General features: G+C 42.1%; 1 protein-coding gene and 1 pseudogene across 27 annotated transcripts in view; both read right to left on the reverse strand.

The window, feature by feature from the left end:
- Nucleotides 1-304: 304 nt before the first annotated feature.
- On the reverse strand, nucleotides 305-2,979 carry LOC113628305 (heterogeneous nuclear ribonucleoprotein K pseudogene; annotated as a pseudogene).
- Nucleotides 2,980-6,983: 4,004 nt separating this feature from the next.
- Nucleotides 6,984-20,259, reverse strand: part of CREM (cAMP responsive element modulator) — a 66,042-nt gene continuing 52,766 nt past the window's right edge. For 5 of the 27 annotated variants that reach the window (XM_027121707.1, XM_027121706.1, XM_027121723.1 and 2 more), the window contains 3 exons: nucleotides 15,833-15,868; nucleotides 11,753-11,909; nucleotides 6,984-7,802 (listed from right to left, as the gene is read on the reverse strand). In XM_027121707.1, coding sequence (XP_026977508.1) covers nucleotides 7,658-7,802; nucleotides 11,753-11,909; nucleotides 15,833-15,868 — 338 coding nt within the window. In that variant the 3' untranslated portion in view covers nucleotides 6,984-7,657. Of the gene's footprint in view, nucleotides 8,531-11,752; nucleotides 11,910-15,832; nucleotides 15,869-20,259 lie in introns of all 27 variants that reach the window. The other 22 variants (XM_027121711.1, XM_027121714.1, XM_027121704.1 and 19 more) reach the window with 8 other exon arrangements.

The following is a 20,259-nucleotide window of genomic DNA, read 5'->3' on the forward strand; positions in this document are numbered from 1 at the left end:
GAAGATCCCACATGCCGCGGAACGGCTGGGCCCGTGAGCCATGGCCACTGAGCCTGCGCGTCTGGAGCCTGTGCTCCGCAACGGGAGAGGCCACAAGAGTGAGAGGCCCGCGTACTGCACAGAAAAAAAAAAAAAAATCATAAAACGTTTCTTACAAAAGAGCATTACATTCTGCACACTGCTCTGAATAGATGCCAGGGACATACGGACTATTGTTACTTTTCCTCCCTATCCCACCCCCGAAATGTGACAGTGTCCACAAAGCAAAGCGTTCACAATAATTACATGGGGGGATTTTTTTTTAAAACCACCAACAATGAACAAAAATTAAAATTCACTCACTCCGCTGCTGTTTCAAAATTTCAATGTTTTTGCACACCCGCCCCCAACCCCCAACGCTGTTCGTAAGGAACTAAAACATTACATCTGGTGAACAGCAAAGATTTCACTACACCTCAAATGCAGAACACCTATGAAGCAGAGGAATGTTGGCTTTTTAAACAGAAGCTGATAAAAAAAAAAAAAAATGCAGGACTCCTTCAGTTCTTCACTAGTCTTAGAAAAACTTTCCAGAATACTGCTTCACACTATAAAAAAGAAAAAATATCTTGCATTAGAATGCTTCAACATCTGCATACTGTTTCACACTGTTCTGCTCAGCAAATACTGTGCATTCTGTATCTAGTCCCGTGTTCTTTCCTGTAATGGTAATGATCCGATCTTCGGATCCTTCTAAAGGCTCATCAATTTTGATCGAAGCTCCTGACTCATGACAGATCTGTTTAATCCACTGACCACCTTTGCCAATAATAGATCCAGCCAGGTCTTTGGGAATAGTTACTTGTGTAGTAATAATAGGTCCACCAAGATCACCATATGAGCCACGACCCCCTGCATAGGGATAATCATATCCAGAGCCACCCTGTGGTTTATAAGCCATCTGCCGCTCTGATGGGCTCCAGGTATCTACTTCAGAGTCGCCGGTCTCATCAGCACTGAAACCAACCATGCCATCATAACGGTCTCCACGTCTCCCTCTTCTGTCATAGGCCATTAGCTCTCCTCCTCTAGGTGGTGGTGGTGGAGGAAGAAGAAGATTCCGAGCTCTGCCACCACCCCGGCCCCCTCGTCCAGGAGGAGGTGGAGGAGGTCCTCGGCGAGGGCTCTTATCATCACAATCTCTTCTGGATGGAGGCATGGGACGCCCACCCCGACCAGGAGGCATTCTGTCAAAACCGCCTCTACCCGGCATGGGAAATCCCACGGGACGTTCACGGCCGTCATCAAACATCATTGTAAAACCACCATAATCATAGGTTTCGTCGTAAAAATTGGGATCCTAAGGCTGAGCACGTCCTTTGATGGGAGACTCGGATATAAAATCAAGGATGATCTTTATGCACTCTACAACCTTATCAGGCTTTCCTCCAATAAGAACAGCTCTGTCAGTGGATTGAGGACAACGTTCCTGGAAAAGCTTGATTGTTGTCTGAGTGTTCCTCGAAGTTCTTTGATTTTAGCGCCTTCGAGCCCCATAATTCCTCCAGCCAGACTCTGATGAATCAACAGTCTCAATTCGCAGTCAAAGTCACTTCCTTTATAGTGGTGGTAATTCAAGCATTCCACAGCATCAGATTTGAGCGGGAGCTGGCTGGTTGCAGTGGGTGATGGCAACTGCACGCCCTCTTCCAAGGTAGGGATGATTTTCTTCAGAATTTCTCCAACTGTTTCAGTATCAGAACTGATACTCAATATGCACTCGGGGCCACTGCTGTCTGGGACTGAAACACTGGCATTGTAGTCTGTACGGAGAGCCTTAATATTCTTGCCTCCTTTTCCAATCACTGCCCCAGCATTCTTGCTCTGAAGCAGAATGCCTAACTCAACCATCTCATCAGTGTTTCTAGATCTTTCAAAAGTTTGTTCCTCTTCCATATCTTCAGCAGGGAGCTTACCAAATTCCCCATTGATTTCGGTGTTGGGAAAGGTTTCCTCTGGCTGTTCAGTTTCCATTTTCTTACATTAAAGGGACACACCAATCAGTTATTAAATATATCTATCCTTGCAGGGCAGAACTGAAGTGTTCTGGGCGGGACCAACTGACACCCTAGTGCTGCAGTAGCGGGGCAAGGCTACCGTCCCCATGCCGCCGCGCTGCCTCGGCGGGTCACAGCTAGACAGAGAACGAGCCCACCCACGAGTTTTTGGAGTCTTCATAGACTAAGAATATTTCAAAGAAAAGGAATTACAGAAACAGCACATACACTATGTAGGGCTGTGGCATTAAACCATCTTGTGTGCTCAATAAATGCAGGCTAGGAACAGCCACTCAAGGGCAACCATGGCTTAGAGGGAGATGGTGTAAGGCCTGACCCAGACCACGTGGTCAGTGTTCTCCAAAATGAGTGTCTGCAGAAACAGGCATGGTACTGGCCAGAGATAGGAACGTCCAGAGCTGCTGAACCAAATCTCAACACAGGGAATGATAAACACAAATAGACACATGGGCACACTCATGTTGTCCTCTATCTAAAAAGCCCACTTTCAGGGAACTCCCTGGCCGTCCAGTGGTTAGGACTCCACGCTTCCACTGATGGGGTTCCATGTTCAATACCTGGTCAGGGAACTGCATGGCCCAAAAATTAAAAAATAAATAAAAATCATATTTTCATTAAGAGCCTCCTTATCTGGGCTACTTACTTCCTCAAAAGTATACCAATAGTTACTGTGTTTTGAAAGGGAAGAATTTGGGAATTCCCTAGTGTTCCAGTGGTTAGGACTCAGTGCTTTCACTGCCTTGGGCCCCAGTTTGATCCATGGTTGGGGAACTAAGATCCCACAAGCCGAGCGGCACAGCCATAAATAAATGAATGAATGAATAAATAAAAGGTAAGAATTTAAAAATTTATTCCCAAGTCAAGCCCGACACTAGACTGCCATGTCAGTGCTTCCCAGAGCTCACCAGACACTAAAAGCAGGACCCATCAGAGCTCACCAGACAGTAAAAGCAGGACTCATCATGAGCCTCATTAAGAGCCAGCTGTTCTAGAGACATTGTGCCATGTGTCAGCAATCGATGGGTCCAGCAGGGTCCTGCATCCTCCCATTGGGTCCAGCGTCCTCCCGTTGTTTCAGGGACAACAAGAGCTAATGTTTTCTAGAAAGCTATGCATTCACCAAAAGCTGGTCGAAAACCCAGTTTATAGAAAAAGAGAGGCATCATGGGGATATAAAGATGACTACACTAGTTAAGAGTTCTGAGTCTCTCCATTCCCAATAACTATAAACATTTAAGTAAATCAACCTAAAATCTGGTTTCCTTGCCTATAAAATTAAAGGAGTAAGTTATACCTTTATGACCTCTTTTAGCTTGAGGATTCTATTTCAATGTGTACATCTGTAGCTTTGATTGATATCCCAACAGCTAGTCCTTAAAACTGCAGGATCATTTGCTCCTGATCGGCGTCATGGATTTTAAACAGCAGAGAGAAAGGATGCCTGCTTTTATCCGTTAGAACAGGAAAGGTTCCGGTGCTCTTAAGTCCACCCGCTTGGACCACAGAACTCTCTCCACCAACCACCTACCTGGCCAGCACACACCCCCTCCGGCTACCTTCCTGCTTTGGGTCCCGGCTCCCTCGCTCCCTGCCAGCTGTGCTCTTGGCCCTGAGCCCTAACAGCTTTGTGACCTTGGGCAAGTTACTTACCTTCTCCAAGCTTGCTTCCTCATCTGCAAGATGGGGATGATGATAAAAGCACCAACACTGACGAGAATTAGGTGTGATAAGCCCCGTAGGGTGCACGGTTTGGTGCCTGGCACAGGGAAAGCACTCAGTGAATGGCAGCGATTACTTCTGATGATGACAACTGCGTGGTTAGAGCATCCACAGGACTCAGGACGTAACGGAAGAGTCTAGGAAGTGCCAGCAAAGGGCCAGTGTTGCCAGGGCCCCTGGTCCCCTCCTCCTGGACCCCTTGTCACTTGTAGACTTGAAGGAATGAACACGCTGACTGACTCCCTGTGTCTCTTCCCAGAAACTCCTCATCCCACAGCCCTGAAGATGGGACAGGAATCTAAGTAAACAGGTGAATCTCTTTCACAAAAAGGAAACTGGTGACAGTGGTTGCCTCCCGGGTGGCTTGGAGCCAGGGATGGGAGACAGACTTTTTACTTTGAATTTTGAACCTCAAGTACATCTTACCAATATTAAAAATTAAAGTATTTTTTAACATGTTGATTTTTGAAAACTAAAAAGAGACAATTTGTATTTTTATTTATTTATGGCCGCTCCCCACAGCACGTGGGATCTTAGTTCCCTAACCAGGGAGGGAACCCATGCCCCCCCCAATGGAAGCGCAGAGCCCTAACCACTGGACCGCCAGGCAAGTCCACAATTTGTATTTTTAAAAGGTTACACCTTCCCTCCGGGGAACTGGTGAGCTGAAAGGCGAGCTTCACGTGCCTCCCCCGTGCACCCCATAACTACAGGGCTGTGGGCAGAAGTGGTCTAATCCCCTGACCCAGGATCAGTAATTTCTATCTCCAGAAGTCCAGATGCGGAAACTCTTAGGATTAAAAAAAAGCCACAGATGCAGTGACAGCTCTGGACTCTGCCCAACACTGTTGCACAAGATGAGCCATGTTCACACGGCTTCCAACATACGGCTCGCTCTGGCCACCAGGAGGCTGTAGGCAGCATCTGCTAAGGCTGGGTGGAGACCTAGCGAATCATGCTAATCTAGCAGCAAAAGGTCCGCTTCCAGGGACAAATCAGATGAGCCGGAATCTGGAGGAGTCCCGTGCGGCTCCGACAGCCTGGCTCCAGCCCCGAGTCACACAGCTTTTCCCAGCTCCCCACCAGCCGCGGCCTCAAACATCACCCATATGGCAGACGCCGCCAGCTGCCCACACCCTGGTCTTGCAGAACCCAGTTCTATTCTGCACCGATTGGCCATATGCTTCGCAGAAGCCTGGAACCCTCCCCACCCCAGGGGTTGAATCCTCACTAGTAATCCAGAGCTTTTAATTCCACTCTCCTTGCCAGTGAGCAGTTACGGAAGGAGTATGATGGGCGTCTACTGCTGAAGGTCTTCTGTGCAGGTTTCCCTTTGCTCTTAAGACAGGACAAACGGTAGAGGAGCTGCCAGCTGCCCCCCTGGTGCCTGCACCCGGGCAGCAATATCGGGATCGGGGGACCAGCTACACAGGGAGCCAACGGTCGTGAGGCCGGGTTGAGACACTGAATCTCCCACCTCTGCGCCTGGGGTTTTGTGAGGTGATAACATTTCCTCACTGTTTAAGCCACCGTGGAGAAGGGGGGACATCAGCTATGTAGGGCCCCAAGTAGTCAGATGCAATCTCCTTCCCCTGAGACGACAGAGTGGGGTACACATATGCACGCACGCTCTCTGTTACACCAAACCAACCCCTGGTGAGTCCTAACTTCACCTCCCCCATCTCCTTGACTCCAGCTCCTTTTGGGGCGTGCCTGCTCTGTACCCCATCTGGATGCACCACTCTGCCCCCACCCCCCAGCAGTACCACTCACTTCCAAGTCTGCCTCCTGCAGGAAGAGTTCATCTGACCTTGCCTACAGCTTCCTCCAGTTCTAACACAGAGCGTCTCCTGCCTCGACATCCCTGGGTTGCCCTCTTGGTGTCTACATTCTGAGCACACGTCATTTACAGTGACCGACTGACTGATTAACTGAATGAAAGGATGAGTGAACTGTGTGAACGATGAATGTGTGAGTACAAAGCACCATTTTCCTTCACCTGAAACCTGGGGTTTTCCTTTCCTTTTTTCTTTCTTGTCTTCTTTCCTCATCTTACTTCTCTGTAGAACAAAAGACAAAAATTGAGATATAAGATATTCAGAGCTCAGACTCTGTAGGATGAATAAGTATTTCTAGAGAAAGCCCCAAACGGCATGCCCGCCCGACCTCCTGGGAGTTGCAGATAAGGGAAGGGGATGATGGTGTGGGGATAGCACTTAGACTCTGCACGACAGACTCCTGCTCTCTACCCCGCAACACACAGCTCCACACAATGACCAGCTCCACTACTGAAACTAGGGGAGGGGCAGCCTTAACAGGTCAGGAGTCACAGCAGAAAATGCAGCAAGTCTAGCAACATATGTCCCACTGGAGAATGAGGTGACAGAGCATCTTGTGGTTAGGGCTTTGTTTGGGCTTATACCTTGAAGTTTTTTATTATAAAAGCAGGATGAAATGTGGATACCAGTAATCACCCCATGTAATGAATTTCATCTGAATGTGCAGACTAAAAAATGTTTGACCTAAAAGTAGCTGTTTTGAAGTGGAAAATAAAATTTTGCGTTGTTTTAGTTTTTACTTTAAAACTCCTATGGTTGGGACTTCCCTGGTGGCGCAGTAGTTAAGAATCTGCCTGCCAATGCAGGGGACACTGGTTCGAGCCCTGGTCTGGGAAGATCCCACATGTAGCAGAGCAACTAAGCCTGTGAGCCACAACTACTGAAGCCCGCGTGCCTAGAGCCTGTGCTCCGCAACAAGAGAAGCCACCGCAGTGAGAAGCCCGTGCACCGCAATGAAGAGGAGCCCCCGCTCGCTGCAACTAGAGAAAGCCTGCGCGCAGCAACGAAGACCAACGCAGCCAAAAATAAATAGATAAATTTATAAAACACAAAAAACAAAACTCCTATGGTTGTTAGCCAAAACTCAAAATAGAGGGCCACCAGCAGGAGATTTCCAGACCATCTGCAGAAAGGCCTATTCCATCATACCAGCTGAACCTCTCATAGCTGCTCTTCTGTGTAAAAGCCCTGGGGCCGAGCTTCTGATGAGATGGCAGAAAGAACACTGCGGAGATCACGACCCACTGTGGAAATCGGCAGTGGACCCCCTTGACGGTATGCAAATACAATTCTAACTTAAACCTTTAAATCAGGACAGACATTAAAATTTGCGTTAATGTTCATCATGTAATAGCAAACCGACACTAAAAACTTCTGCAAGATCTTTTATGTTACACAAGAGTAAAAACTGTAGTATATGTTCAGATAGTTAAATGAGCACCAAACACTACAAAGTGTAACCAACATGGTTCTATTAAAAACTCTCTTCAACTATGGCATTCAAGGACAGCAATACAATATTTTCTTTACAAAGCAACCAATATAAAAATCTGCAAATGCCATAAATTCATTTATAGGCTATTATTTTCACATAGGCATGTCATTAGATTCTTTCAATTCTTTCTTTCTTTCAGTTCTTTCCTGAGGTATTTTTTGTGGTTTACTTTTATTGTACTGCTGGATGCATTATCTTTGATCATCCTTTCCTAAAATGATTTTTAAAGACCTGCAAAAAATTTTTATTGCATAGGACACTGTTCATGACACAGAGATCGGGAACTGCAAATATGTGGCACTGGAACAAGCCTTACAAATGTTGCATTTTAAGAATTTTTTTTTTTTTACAGTTTGCCTCTTTTAAAAAATTGAAGTTACAGCTAAGAGTTAACTACGTACAGTGAAGCAGTTTGGGAATGTTAGAGATTAGAAAATACGATGAATGATAAAGGGAAAAAAAAAGCCATAATTCTTGCTGGCTTTATATTGTATTGCCTTCAAAAGCAACTGTACATATTGCAATCAGTTCATAGTTTAATATTTCTACTAATCTGTTTTAGGAGAGTAAATGTCTTTCAAGGTTTCCAGTTCCTCTATGAGCTTCTTGTTCTGAACTTCCAGCACTGCAACTCGACTCTCCAGACATTTGACATATTCTTTCTTTCGACGTCGACATTCTTTAGCAGCTTCCCTATAAGAGAGTAGAAGCAAAAGGGCAAAAACAAAACATTTTTTTTCACATGCATGCTACTGACAGGGAGGTTGAAGTAAGCTTGGTAAATGTGATCGTGGTGTTCCAAATCCTGGGACAACATTCCCAATGCGATTCCAAACCCTAAGCCAAACTGGGTTCTGAAGGGTCACAAGCATCCCTTCCACAAGTCCACACGGCAATTAGTAAGACTGCTGCATCTCCTGCCTTGATTAGAGCTCTGGGCAAACAAGGCCCAAGTCAAAGTCACTCTGCTTTACGGCAGTAAAGATCTTTGAGGGCCTTGAGTTCCTCAATGAGAGTCTTGTTCTGGTTTTCAAGCACAGCCACACGGTTTTCAAGACATTTGACATATTCTTTCTTCTTCCTGCGACACTCCCGGGCAGCTTCCCTGGAACCAACACAAGGCAAATGACAACAGGAACAACCTCTCAGCACAATCCAGAGCGGCTTGTGAGTCTCTGCCCCCCAGACTCAACTGCCGGTCAGTCCTTGGGGATGTCCGCACGGAGCCGCACAACAGTCGTAACCGAGCACATGCCTCATTGGGAGGTTACCCTAAGACAGCAGGAACGACGGCAGAGCACAACAATTCGCCCGGCATCCGTTGTAAATGGTGTTTTCTTAGGGCACACGTCCCATGGTCACAGTGACCAGCAAGATTTTCAGTAACCGAAACGATAGGACCACATCCCCAAGTGGAATTTCTACAAAAACATTTACAGATCTTTTCAATTCTCTTAATTATTTTTGTCCACCAAAAGCCACATATTCCATCACAATGAGTTAACTTTATTTGATCAAAAATGATTAGAAAAATTAATCCTTAGAAACCAGTGTCAGCACTGGAGATTTTAATTCTTCAAGACTAAATCTCAGTAAAACAAGATCAATCATGACTGCAAGCCAACAGTTTGTCGGCTAGAAAACAACATGGATAAGAATAACAATAAACAAATCATGCACATTTTCATAAACCAAAATAGAAGGGACTCTGCTTCTGAAAACTAAGGAAGGAGAGAAGAGAGGGTACAGAATACAACCCTCAATAATTCAGATAACTTAAATCCAGAAATGTGAGAACACCACAGCTGAAGTCATGGAAAGGACGCGAGAGATGCATCTGCTAACCAGGATTTAAAGCACTGCAGACACGCCCGGAGAAAGGCCAGACCAGCAGCCAAAGCAACACACACAAACAAACAGAGGAGCTGAGTTAGTCATTTTCACACATAACCCTGCCAAAATACAATGGACATGGCCAACATTTTCTTTCTTTCTCCTTCTTTTCAGGGTGGGAGGGGGTGGCTACTACATCATTGAACTCCTCTAGAGAATATACCCTCTGATAACAGCTTTATTTTGGAGTGTTCCTTTGAGAATAACTGCCTTTGGCGTACCCATCATATCAAAAAGCCTACATTGAAACAGGTAATTCAAATATGTATAAGCAAAAGTTGTGTTGAACGTCTAATCGCCAGTTACTGTAATGCCAGTTAGCACTGCTGCAATTCTGGACTAGGAGTGACACATGCAACACATGTGGCCAATTCTGTTTTATTTTTAGGATAGTTGATGCTCACTAACAACTGGTTATCTGTGTTTTCTCTGTGGGAAGCAAGGGTCAGCAGAAGAGAGCCCTTGAAATCCCAATGAACTGCAGGAAAAGATCGAGCCCTACTCCCCAGCCAAGAACAAAGCCATCACCCTGTGAACGTGAAAGGTTCTCAGACTTCTTAACTGGTTAACAGAAAAATTAACAGTGTAAAAGTGAACACAATCTGATAAACACAGATGAATTTAATCTAAATCATGCACACGGCAATGCCAAGAATAAATCCAAGCACACTTATACGTTTGCCAGTTTGGGAACACAATTCAACTCTTCCACAAAGAAACTAAAATACATTTCTGAACACCAAGGTTTTTGTGATTAAATCATTATATTAAATTCTAGGTCTGGAAGGAAGACAGATGGTCATTTTACAAAACAAGTTACTACTAAATGAAATTTTAAATGTCGAATAGCTGTGTTGTGGGATGTCTAATGTTTCAAGTGTAATTTACCAAGCTGTGCTATTTCTCGTGAGTATGGATACTTCGTGTCTCATGCGCCTGCATGCGTGTTACCAGAGTCAAAATATTCCAGGCACAAAGCTCTGGATGGCCACACCAGTAGGTGGTACATTCCTAAGTAGTCTCGGCTAAGGAAGACACCTGTTTCTTCTATTAATAGTTAGCTCCATTTTCAGGCCTTGCATTGGTCTGGATATACCCTTAGCATGGAGAGGAAGTACATGGCAAAGAGGAAAAGCTGACAGGGTTATTAAAGCAATAACAACTGTAGCTGGATTGGCAGAAATACAATTAAGTATCTATTATGAATGCCAGCCAAGGAATTTAGCTGAGAGAATGTGTAAGAGGTCTTTGACATTAATAAGTAAATCCTACATACTCTCCATAGAGCTAAATCTGCAGCTGACACCGGGGTCTCTTTGAGGTGACCTGGTGTTAGTGCAGGGTGGGCTCTGGGGAAAGACGGCCTGACTGCAGTTCCAGGTTCTGTCCAGTTTGGGCTGTGTGATCTTAATCAGCTTGTTACCTGACCTCTCTGAACCTCAGTTTCTCATCTGTAAAGTAAGGGAGAATAACCAGACCTACTCTCATGTGAAAGCTATGTGTGAGTTAAAAAAAAAAAATGGTAGAGGGCTTCCCTGGTGGCGCAGTGGTTGAGAGTCCGCCTGCTGATGCAGGGGACACGGGTTTGTGCCCCGGTCCGGGAAGATCCCACATGCCGCGAAGCGGCTGGGCCCGTGAGCCATGGCTACTGAGCCTGTGCGTCCGGAGCCTGTGCTCCGCAACGGGAGAGGCCACAACAGTGAGAGGCCCACGTATCGCAAAAAAACCCACAAAAAAACGGTAGAAACAAGCACTGAAAACTTGCTCAGCAGACACTGAGCAACCGAAGAGCCATTTATCATCTGCTTTTCTCTTGTCCTGCTCTGAAACTGAAATTTGGAAGCTAAAATAGACCCTTCTCAGAATCCCGTGCACCTAGGGGCTCTCTTGTTTATTTCTAGCCAATGAAATGTGCAAGAACACGTGAGAAAATGAGAGAGGGAACTGGAAGCGTATGTACGATAGGAGGCATCTCTATGCGGTGGGGCTGTGGGTAATTTTAACTCTTCCTCTTGCTTTGTACTTGTCCCCAGCTAGAATTTTTCAGAATAGATTGTACTTGGGTATAATAGAGAAAAAACAAAGTTACAAAATAGATAAAAGAAAACTACATGTAAAAGACTTAGAAAATTCTGAACTCACACTCAGATTTATTTTGCTCACAAAGAAGCTAAAAATTATACGTATCACCTACTTCACAAAGTAAATACCAAGTACAAAATGAATCTTTATTTGTAATAAAGTCCTTCCATTATCAGTTAAAAAATGAATGTATCGGGCTTCCCTGGTGGCGCAGTGGTTGAGAGTCCGCCTGCCGATGCAGGGGACACGGGTTCGTGCCCCGGTCCGGGAGGATCCCGCGTGCCGTGGAGCAGCTGGGCCCGTAAGCCATGGCTGCTGAGCCTGTGCGTCTGGAGCCTGAGCGTCCGGAGCCTGTGCTCCGCAGCGGGAGACACCACAACAGTGAGGGGCCCGCGTACCACAAAAAAAAAAAAAAAAAAAAAATGAATGTATCTTTTACACATTACCCTAAAACACATGAGGATGTACGGCCTGCTGATGAAACAGTTTCATGCCTGGAACTCTGACTAGAAGACTTACTTAGCACATGCAGAGCACAAGCCCACATAAAATGCCACACAACATGTAACTTGGGAGAAATAGCTGAGGAAAAGTTAATGTTTTAAAAGCCCCACAGTAATAAATGATATGTCCCCTAAGTGGTTGCGGTTTCTAGTGAAACATCTTACCTATTTTTCATTAGCCTCAGCTCTCGTTTGCGTGTTGCTTCCTCTGCTAGTTGCTGGGGACTGTGCAGGCTTCCCGGCGAGGCAGCCATCACTACTCCCTGTGGCAAAGCAGTAGTTGGAGCTCGGATCTGGTAAGTCGGCATGTCACCAGTGGTGGCTGCAATGAAACAAAATATCACGTTATATAAACAACTTATGACTTGATATTTTCCGTAAAATTGACCTGGAAATAACATACTTCTTTTTACATGTTTTAAGAGGTGAGCTTGCTAATGTTTAAGATGATTATTCTGAGCATTATAGAAATTTTAGGTATCAAAGATCCCTTCACCATTTGGAACAATGATACTCAGCATGCTCTATACATTTAATTGAAAGGTTTTTATCAAAGGCTAAAGTAGACAGGCTTTTCAACTGATAGTTCATTTAGCCTAAAATCAGTGGTGTGCTGATAAATATTTAACCACCAGCTCTCTAAGGGGGAAAAAAAAGCCCTGGTCCGTAGTGTTTATCATTCCCATGATGTAAATGCTTTCACCATGGCCAATTTCAAGCTACCGATAAGACTTCACTAAATGTAGAGTTGGAAAGACATACAACAATAAGTAGCACACCATACAGACAAAATAGATGTAAATAACCTCAAGAGCATAGATACAATTATTAGAAATGATGAGTTTTAAGTATTTATTAATGTTGTTTTTAATGTAATTTGTTAAATATATATGTATTTATGTCTTTAGTTTTTAATAATATCTGTTTTTGCAACCAGTTCATAAAAATCCTGAAAACTTAATAATTGGCTCCAGCAAATGAGTGGGAGCTGGCCCTAGCACACCACTGCAAACATTTTAATTAAGAAGAACATCTCCATCCTCTGAATACCCCAGCTAAGAGATTTTCCTAAACCCTGCAGCATGCCTGAAACAGTTCCTGAATGTCTTTAAGTGCAAGTCTTATTAACAGGTGATGACTGGTACTGGTACTGGTACTGGAAGGAAAATACTAGCTTACTGTATTTTCAGCTTAAAAACAAGGACAAAATAAGAAACAGGAAAGCTCTACTTAAACCTGGTTTCTGTAGGGAAGGATAATTTTTGTCTTTCTTAGATTTCTTGGGATAATAATACATTTCTAAGTATTCATTTTTTAAAACGCATTTTCTAATTATAGTATAATCACAGTTAAATGACAGATTTAAATATTTATTTAGTATTCAGATTGAATACTAAAAGTCCCAAAGTGTAATAATTTAATTTCAAAATTTGTCTATCTACTGCAATAAACACAGGTTCCTAGAAAGGACAGATGGATTTAAGTGATTAAAAATGTTTCTACCACCAATGTGTCAACTTTGAGAATGTATGGTCCAGAATTAATTTGACGTTTTGATGAGATATTACAAAATACATGCTCTCTCAAAGCTAAATGCAAGAAAAAAGGTTAAAAAATCCTATAAAATCCTATAAAAATTGGTCTGATCTAAATCCCAATCAAAATATGAAATGCATCACTGCTGTATGTCATTAAAATGTATTATACCTATTGAGTAAGAAACAAAATTTTACCCAAAGGGAGACAGAGACTTTTTTCATTTAAGTAGAATATTATCACTGAAAATAGCCAAGCAGTTTAAAATTTAATCGAAAACTGATCTATGTGCTTCTTTTGGGTAAATGCCAGGTGTCTTCCCTCTAGGGCTCAAGAGTTAGGTGAAAGAATAAAAATATGGCTTTGGGGGCTTCCCTGGTGGCGCAGTGGTTGAGAATCCGCCTGCTGATGCGGGGACACAGGTTCGTGCCCCGGTCCGGGAAGATCCCACATGCCGCGGACCAGCTGGGCCCGCTGAGCCTTGGCCCCGACCCTGCGCCCCGAAGGGGGAGGCAAAAAAAGGGGGGGGCCCCCGAAAACAAAAAAAAAAAAAAAAAAGGGCTTTGGGTGAAGATCACTCAATTCTTCATAAGGTTTACAAAAATATCATTTATAAGGTTCTTCCTTCTATATATAATTTAATAAACAATGGTGAATAAACAGTAACTGTGATAGATATAATGATCACCAGCAGAATCTCTATTAATAAACTTGGGAAAAATCCTAAATTTGTTTTCATGTCTATTTAAAATACTGTACACACATATGTCTCATTAGGTGTCATAGAAATTTTTGAAATATTGAAGAAGATAACTTTAAAAATCAGCTGTAAACTTACTAAAGATTTTTTTTTTAATATTTTAATCATATTGCCAGAGGAGCTAGAACGGTGCACAGAACAACATGGTTCTCTCCTTTTCTCTTTATCCACATCAAGGGAAGGTGGCTATGGGATAATAAAGGTTAAACAATGGAACCCGCTGGAGGCAACAGAGGCTTTCTAAAATTGGAACAATGGCCAGCAACGAAGAAGAAGTCCATGTGTCATTATGCTGACATTTGCAGGCAGCAGGGATGCAGACCTCGGTCTAGGGTTGCTCTTGCCAAACACTGCTGACAAAGAGTGCAATACAATGAATAGAAAGGTACAGAGGGGTTTGCTGTGCTTGTTCGAGTTTTGTGTGTACTTTTTGTACTGTAAGTTAAAGCAGAATGCTTGAGTAACCATTTTTTCAAAAAAGGAAAAAGTCGGGGTGGGCAGGAATACTTTGCAGGCGAAAAGTAAAGTTCATTCACTGGTCTTAAAACCAGAAATGGTTCTAAAATTGTGCCTATTTCCAAAAGCTGAAACTACCCTCCAAGGACCAAACTTGGCACCAGGAAGAACAATGGCACTTTCAAAAGAAGTATTCTTAAAACATTTTGAGCAACAGCTCAGGAAAACATATCGCTTTAAAATGATAACTTGGAAGGGAATGATATATTTGGATGTATTAGTTCTGGATGTTAGCTAACAAACTGAGTTTTATTACAATTTTTCAGACATAGTGTATATTCATTTTATCTCCTTCAACAAAAATCAGTTTGCAGCTCATCAGTTCAAGCCAGAAACAGGAATTAGTATAAATTAGTAGGAATTTGTATAAATTTCTGTAATATCCCAACGAATCTATATGACAGTACTATTCTAATGGTCACTGAATAAGTATCAGTGGATGAATTCCATATATTCAAATATGATCACATTAGCAAGCATGTTAATAAGATATGGGCAAAGAGAATCTCTTGTTTTGAGGAAATCCAAATGTCAAAAAGTTTTGTTTTTGAAACAAGTTATCCAAAAGTTTTTATCTTAGCTTTAGTTTCCAGTGTTATGGATGCAGTGGTGATTTAAAGCAGGTTAGCTGTTGAGGATCACAGTTCAGAGAACCATACTACATTCTTCGATGACACATTCTGATCCCTGTACTCTTATGAAGGCCAATTCCTGTTCCATCTTAACTACTGAAAGTGTCCAAATTATTTTTTATGCTAGAATTTCACTGTATAAATTATTTCTGAAAATAAATGGGCCATCAGTGGGGGCTTCAAGCTCATGACTGAAGAAGAATAAGAAAAATATATTTATACATTAATTCTATTCTAAGGCAGCAAACTTTAAAGGCAAGTCAGGGATATCCTTTTTACCCTAGACTCTAGCACAGTCCTCGGCATACAATGGGTGCTTTGTGAGTTTACATGTGCACCACAAAGTAAATTTTGAACTTCTCAAGGTTTTGCAAAAGCCCACTGCCATTCAGAATGTTTAAAATAAGCAATCTTATTATTATAAGACTATAATTAGCTATTGTTATTATAGCTAAGTCTTTAACACTAAGCCATGGAAAGCCCGATAAGATGCCATATATTTATTCAAACTGACTTTTCTTGATAAAAGGCATTATTTCTTAAGTCTTCCCTTAAATATTACTTATCTACCCTGGCATTTTAGAAACAGAGGAGTTGTAATTACAGTGTGATTCCAACCATCTAACTCCTGACATGAAAAAAAAGTTTAGGTTTAGTGTCAATATTTCATGGGAAAGAAAATTCCTAGGACTCTCAACTCTGGTCAGTAACTTCATACCTCTCTTTGCAAGCTTTAAACACGGTACAGCAGAAAAAGCATGGGATTTGGAGTCTGGGTTCTAGTCCAGCTGTGCCACTTACCAGATATGTGACTTGGGGCAAGTTCAGTTTCCTCATCTGTAAAATGGGGATACATGATCTCATTTAATACTCACAATAAACCCTATAATGTATGTCAAAGTGTCTAGCACAGTGCCTGGCACATGGTAGGCTTTCATCAAATGTTAGTTCCCTTCCTCTTCCCTTCCTTAAGTTCTGAAAGACAATGTTCCAAATTATGCTTATACTGTATAATTAAAAGACATATAACAACCATATTTTCCCCTGGAGTTTCCCTTCTAACAAACCTAGGTAATAGAATGACTGAAACGTATGGCTCTTATTCCTTATTTTGTTTAAAAAATATGCCCCTTAAAAAGCTTTTAAAATTTCTACTATATTTTATTATATCCCTTTAGAGAATAAATCATTAAAAGATAATATAAAATGTCCTTTTTAATGTGCATAATCACCTAAAAGAGAACCTCGAAGATGGAGGATCACAAAGAAACACGATACAATCTCATCAGACTGGTAATAAGAAAACTGAAAACCTCACAAGTAAAAGGTGTTTGTTTCTTTCTAACCAAGAAAGAAACAAGAAACTCAGCCAAATGCCTATCTTGATAGCTTCCAAAGTGAAACAGTTTATCAACACCCCAAATGATGGTGATATTACTTGCTTATTGGTTTATTGAGATCTCTGAGCACATCAGCTGAATAGAAACATTTTTCTATGTGCAGCTCCTCCCTTCATATGTCATTTTGCTCTGCGTCACTAATCCCAAACACACTGAAGTAACACGCAATGGAGGTGACTTAGGAGCCGTACTTGTTAGCAGGGGCTTCTTTCCCTGGCTCCAGCGAACCAAGGACATCTTCACTTTTCCTTTTGATCCTCTCCTCCCCACCACCACACCAGTACTCAAAATGCCCAAATCAGGCTTGTCCTCGCCTGGTGTCTCACACTGTCAAAAACTTTCCCTCCTCCATTGCTCCACTTTTTCCAGGAAAATGAAATCCTATATAAGTGTAACTAAGTACTGATCATTTTCAAATTTGCTACAATTACTATAACAGACAGACCATGTGGAATTAAGCCAGTATTATTTTTTATTTTAAGTTACACATATAAGGGACCTTCCTGAGTTGTTTATTAAGTGAAACTCTTAAAGTGACAAAAAAAAGTCTATGTAAAAAGATAAAATTATGAATATTGAAATTTAAAGTTCTCTATAATAGCAAATATATGCTCTATTGTCCTTTGAGAGTAATAATAAATATTCTAGAAAAAATCCATTTTGACTACTTAACATGATGCTAACTTCATTTTGCATGTTTTATAAGCAGTGTGTAGTATGCTATTATAACTCATCTAACCGTAGCATTAATTTACCAATGTCAGGTGGATTTTGAGCAGCAATGTAATATGGTGTGAACAGAACCAGACAAGGAGTCTGAAAACCCAAACGGGTTCACCACTTGCTAGCTTTGTGAGCTAGGAGAGCCTTTACCTACTCTGATCCGATCCCTGTTCAGTTACATGCAAATGAGTGTAACAATATCTGCGCTAAGTGCCTCAGTGAGAATGCATGGAAAGTGCTTCTCCTCTCCGGTATTTAAACATGGTTTCTTCATTGAGGCTTGCCCTGATCCTTTAACCCATATTACTGCTTCCTGTGGGTCTCTCGTGATCTGACAGCTTCTTTGATAGCACTCACCCCATAAGTGATTTTTTTAATTTTAAAGTTTATGTAAATGCAAAGCATCATCATAATTATTTTATTAGGCAACGTATTCATATAGGCATATAAAACTGGACAAAGTGAAACAATTATCCTAAACTATATTTCATTAAAAATTTTTCAGAAACAGTGAGGAAATAACACAGAGGCAATTTCAGTATACCTTCCACACAGGTTTGGAGTTTTATGGAAACTTAAGGTAGATGAGTGACTTCTTGTTTTCATTTCCAACATGATTATAACTTGCTTCGCTACCAACTTCAAGAAGCTGTTATAACTTGATCCAAAACATTCCTTTACGTGAGAATTTCCAAATAAAAACCTTTTCCAGCAGCCTCTTTTCACAAAGGTAAAATGCATCCTTATTCACTAAGATACTGTTTTCCAAATTTGAATTAAGTTGTAATATTTGTTTTTTAACAATTCAGAAATCCAGGCTGAATACAATTCATCAGAGTTTTTTAGACTTGGAGACTAAAGGGTATGGAATTAGGCTCCTAAACATAATCAGCTTATGAACAAAGCCAAGAACTATTTCTAATAAAACTTTAAACTATACCCAACAGAATCAATAATATAATTCTATAAACCAAAGATATTCACTTTCACATTCGATTCTATGATCCTGTAAGCAAATGCTCCTAAAACCTTTACCAGGCCAGTCATTATTTTGGAGCCTGAGTTTGGTCCAGATCAGCTTTTCAAACTATAAGTTGTAGACCATGAGTAATTCAGTAATTAATTTCATGGGTCAAGAATAGCATTAAAAAAAGAATGGAATAGACAAGTATGAGTACATCACATAGAGTAAGGATAAGCACTATTTTTGAAACTTGTTTTATATAAATGTACTTGTTTTATATAAATACACACACACACACACACACACACACACACACACACACAAGGTCTATGGCATCATGCTGTAAAATGTGGGTCATAGTCAAAAAGTTTGCAAGTCAAATATCTAGCTCAGTCCACTTGGTTGCAATCCACACGGGGAGGGGGCGGAACTGGGACTCCAAAGGTGGGCCCCAAAGCTGCTCTACTACACCTTGAAAAGGCCCCTTAAATCCTGTGCTCTTTGGGCTCCTCGAAAAAGCAAATAAAATATGCTTTTCATTTTCAAATAGCATTTTCAATAGAATTGATTCTGTGAGAACTGACCAGATTTCCAAAAATAATGATTTCCAAAGGCACAAAGAGGTCTTGCGAAAAAAGTGACATTTAAAAAATTTCACATTCTGAAAAATTTAAACTAGAATGGGTAAATCATGTATAAGCATTATGGGTAAAACTGTGAAAAAAAATATTTTCAAGGATAGTGGTATGTTCACTCTGTAAACATAAATGCATAAAAATGTTCATTTATTTTCAAGCAATGGTTAAACATTTATGTAAATTTTTACTTTAAAATTTAATATTTAAATATATTCTGGGTATTCTCAAATCATTTATTTTTTGTTATAATTCTCTCTCATGTTTGGACATGAAAATTGGAATTAAAGGCTTAGTAAAGAAAGATATAAGGGTGGGAGGGAGGGAGACACAAGAGGGAAGAGATATGGGGACATATGTATATGTATAACTGATTCACTTTGCTATAAAGCAGAAACTAACACACCATTGTGCAGCAATTATACTCCAATAAGGATGTTTAAAAAAAAAAAAAGATTTAAACCAACTAATAATTTTTAGAAAATACATGTATGCGCAAAAATGCCTTTTGGTTCTAAGAATCATATGACATGCAGTATCTGAGATTATTTTAAGTCCATCTATATCTTACAATAAATCTGTTATGTGAGGGCTTCTGCATTCTATAGCCCCTCTAAAACCTCACGAAAACTTCTTTGAGAAAAACAATTTAACACAGGCTTTACTTGCTCAAGACAATGGAATGTTCCCATCCGGAAGAGAGCCGAGACCCACTAAGTGAAGAGATAAGGTGTGGTGAAGCTGTTTACAGTCACCCACTCTTCAGGAATTCAACTGCGAGCTTAGCACCAGGCTGGCACTCAACTGCCGGTAACTAAGTCACCAGCATTACCTGTAACTGAGGGTACCACCCCCGGGAAGAACTGCAGGTGGGGCGGGTGGGTGCGGGTCGGCACTGAAAGATGCGCACTCCCCGGACCCGGCGCTAGCGGGCACTCCGGCCCCGCCAGGCGCCTGCGCAGGCCGCTCGGCCCCGCCAGGCACACACTTACCTCGAGCGGAACGTTAAGGCGAGGCTCACGGGACCTGCTAGGGGTCTACGGGCGCCGGCGGAGAGGGTGGCAGCCCCCACCTGCGTGCGGCCGGGCGGAAAGAACTGAGTCAATCACAGCGTGACTCGGGCTGACGTCAGCGTGCTGCCTGCCTGCAGTTTAACTTTCCACTGCCCGCCGCACCGATTCCAGGAAATGTAATGACGTCGGCCCTTTGAACTCGGTTAGCTGAGAAGCAGACCATTTTAAACAGGACGGAAGGAACGGCAGGCTCACAAACACCCCTGACGCGCTGTGTTTCCTATTCTGTCTTGCAGCTACATTTGAACACAGCAAGAAAATCGGAAGCTTTTTTTTTTTTTTTTTTACAACTTGAACAGAATGTGTGTTTGACTTGCAGCTGCACTGGATCTGCAACAGGTTGCAGATGAATCAACAGCTTATTTTAGTAGAGCAAATGGAGACGGGGCGGGGGGAGGGAGAGAGAGAGAGAGGGAGGGAGGGAGGGAGGGAG

The sequence above is a fragment of the Aethalodelphis obliquidens genome, unplaced genomic scaffold, assembly GCF_003676395.1.
Source record: "Aethalodelphis obliquidens isolate GAN/ISIS:26980383/991018 unplaced genomic scaffold, ASM367639v1 scaffold23, whole genome shotgun sequence".
NCBI classification, from domain to species: Eukaryota; Metazoa; Chordata; class Mammalia; order Artiodactyla; family Delphinidae; genus Aethalodelphis; species Aethalodelphis obliquidens.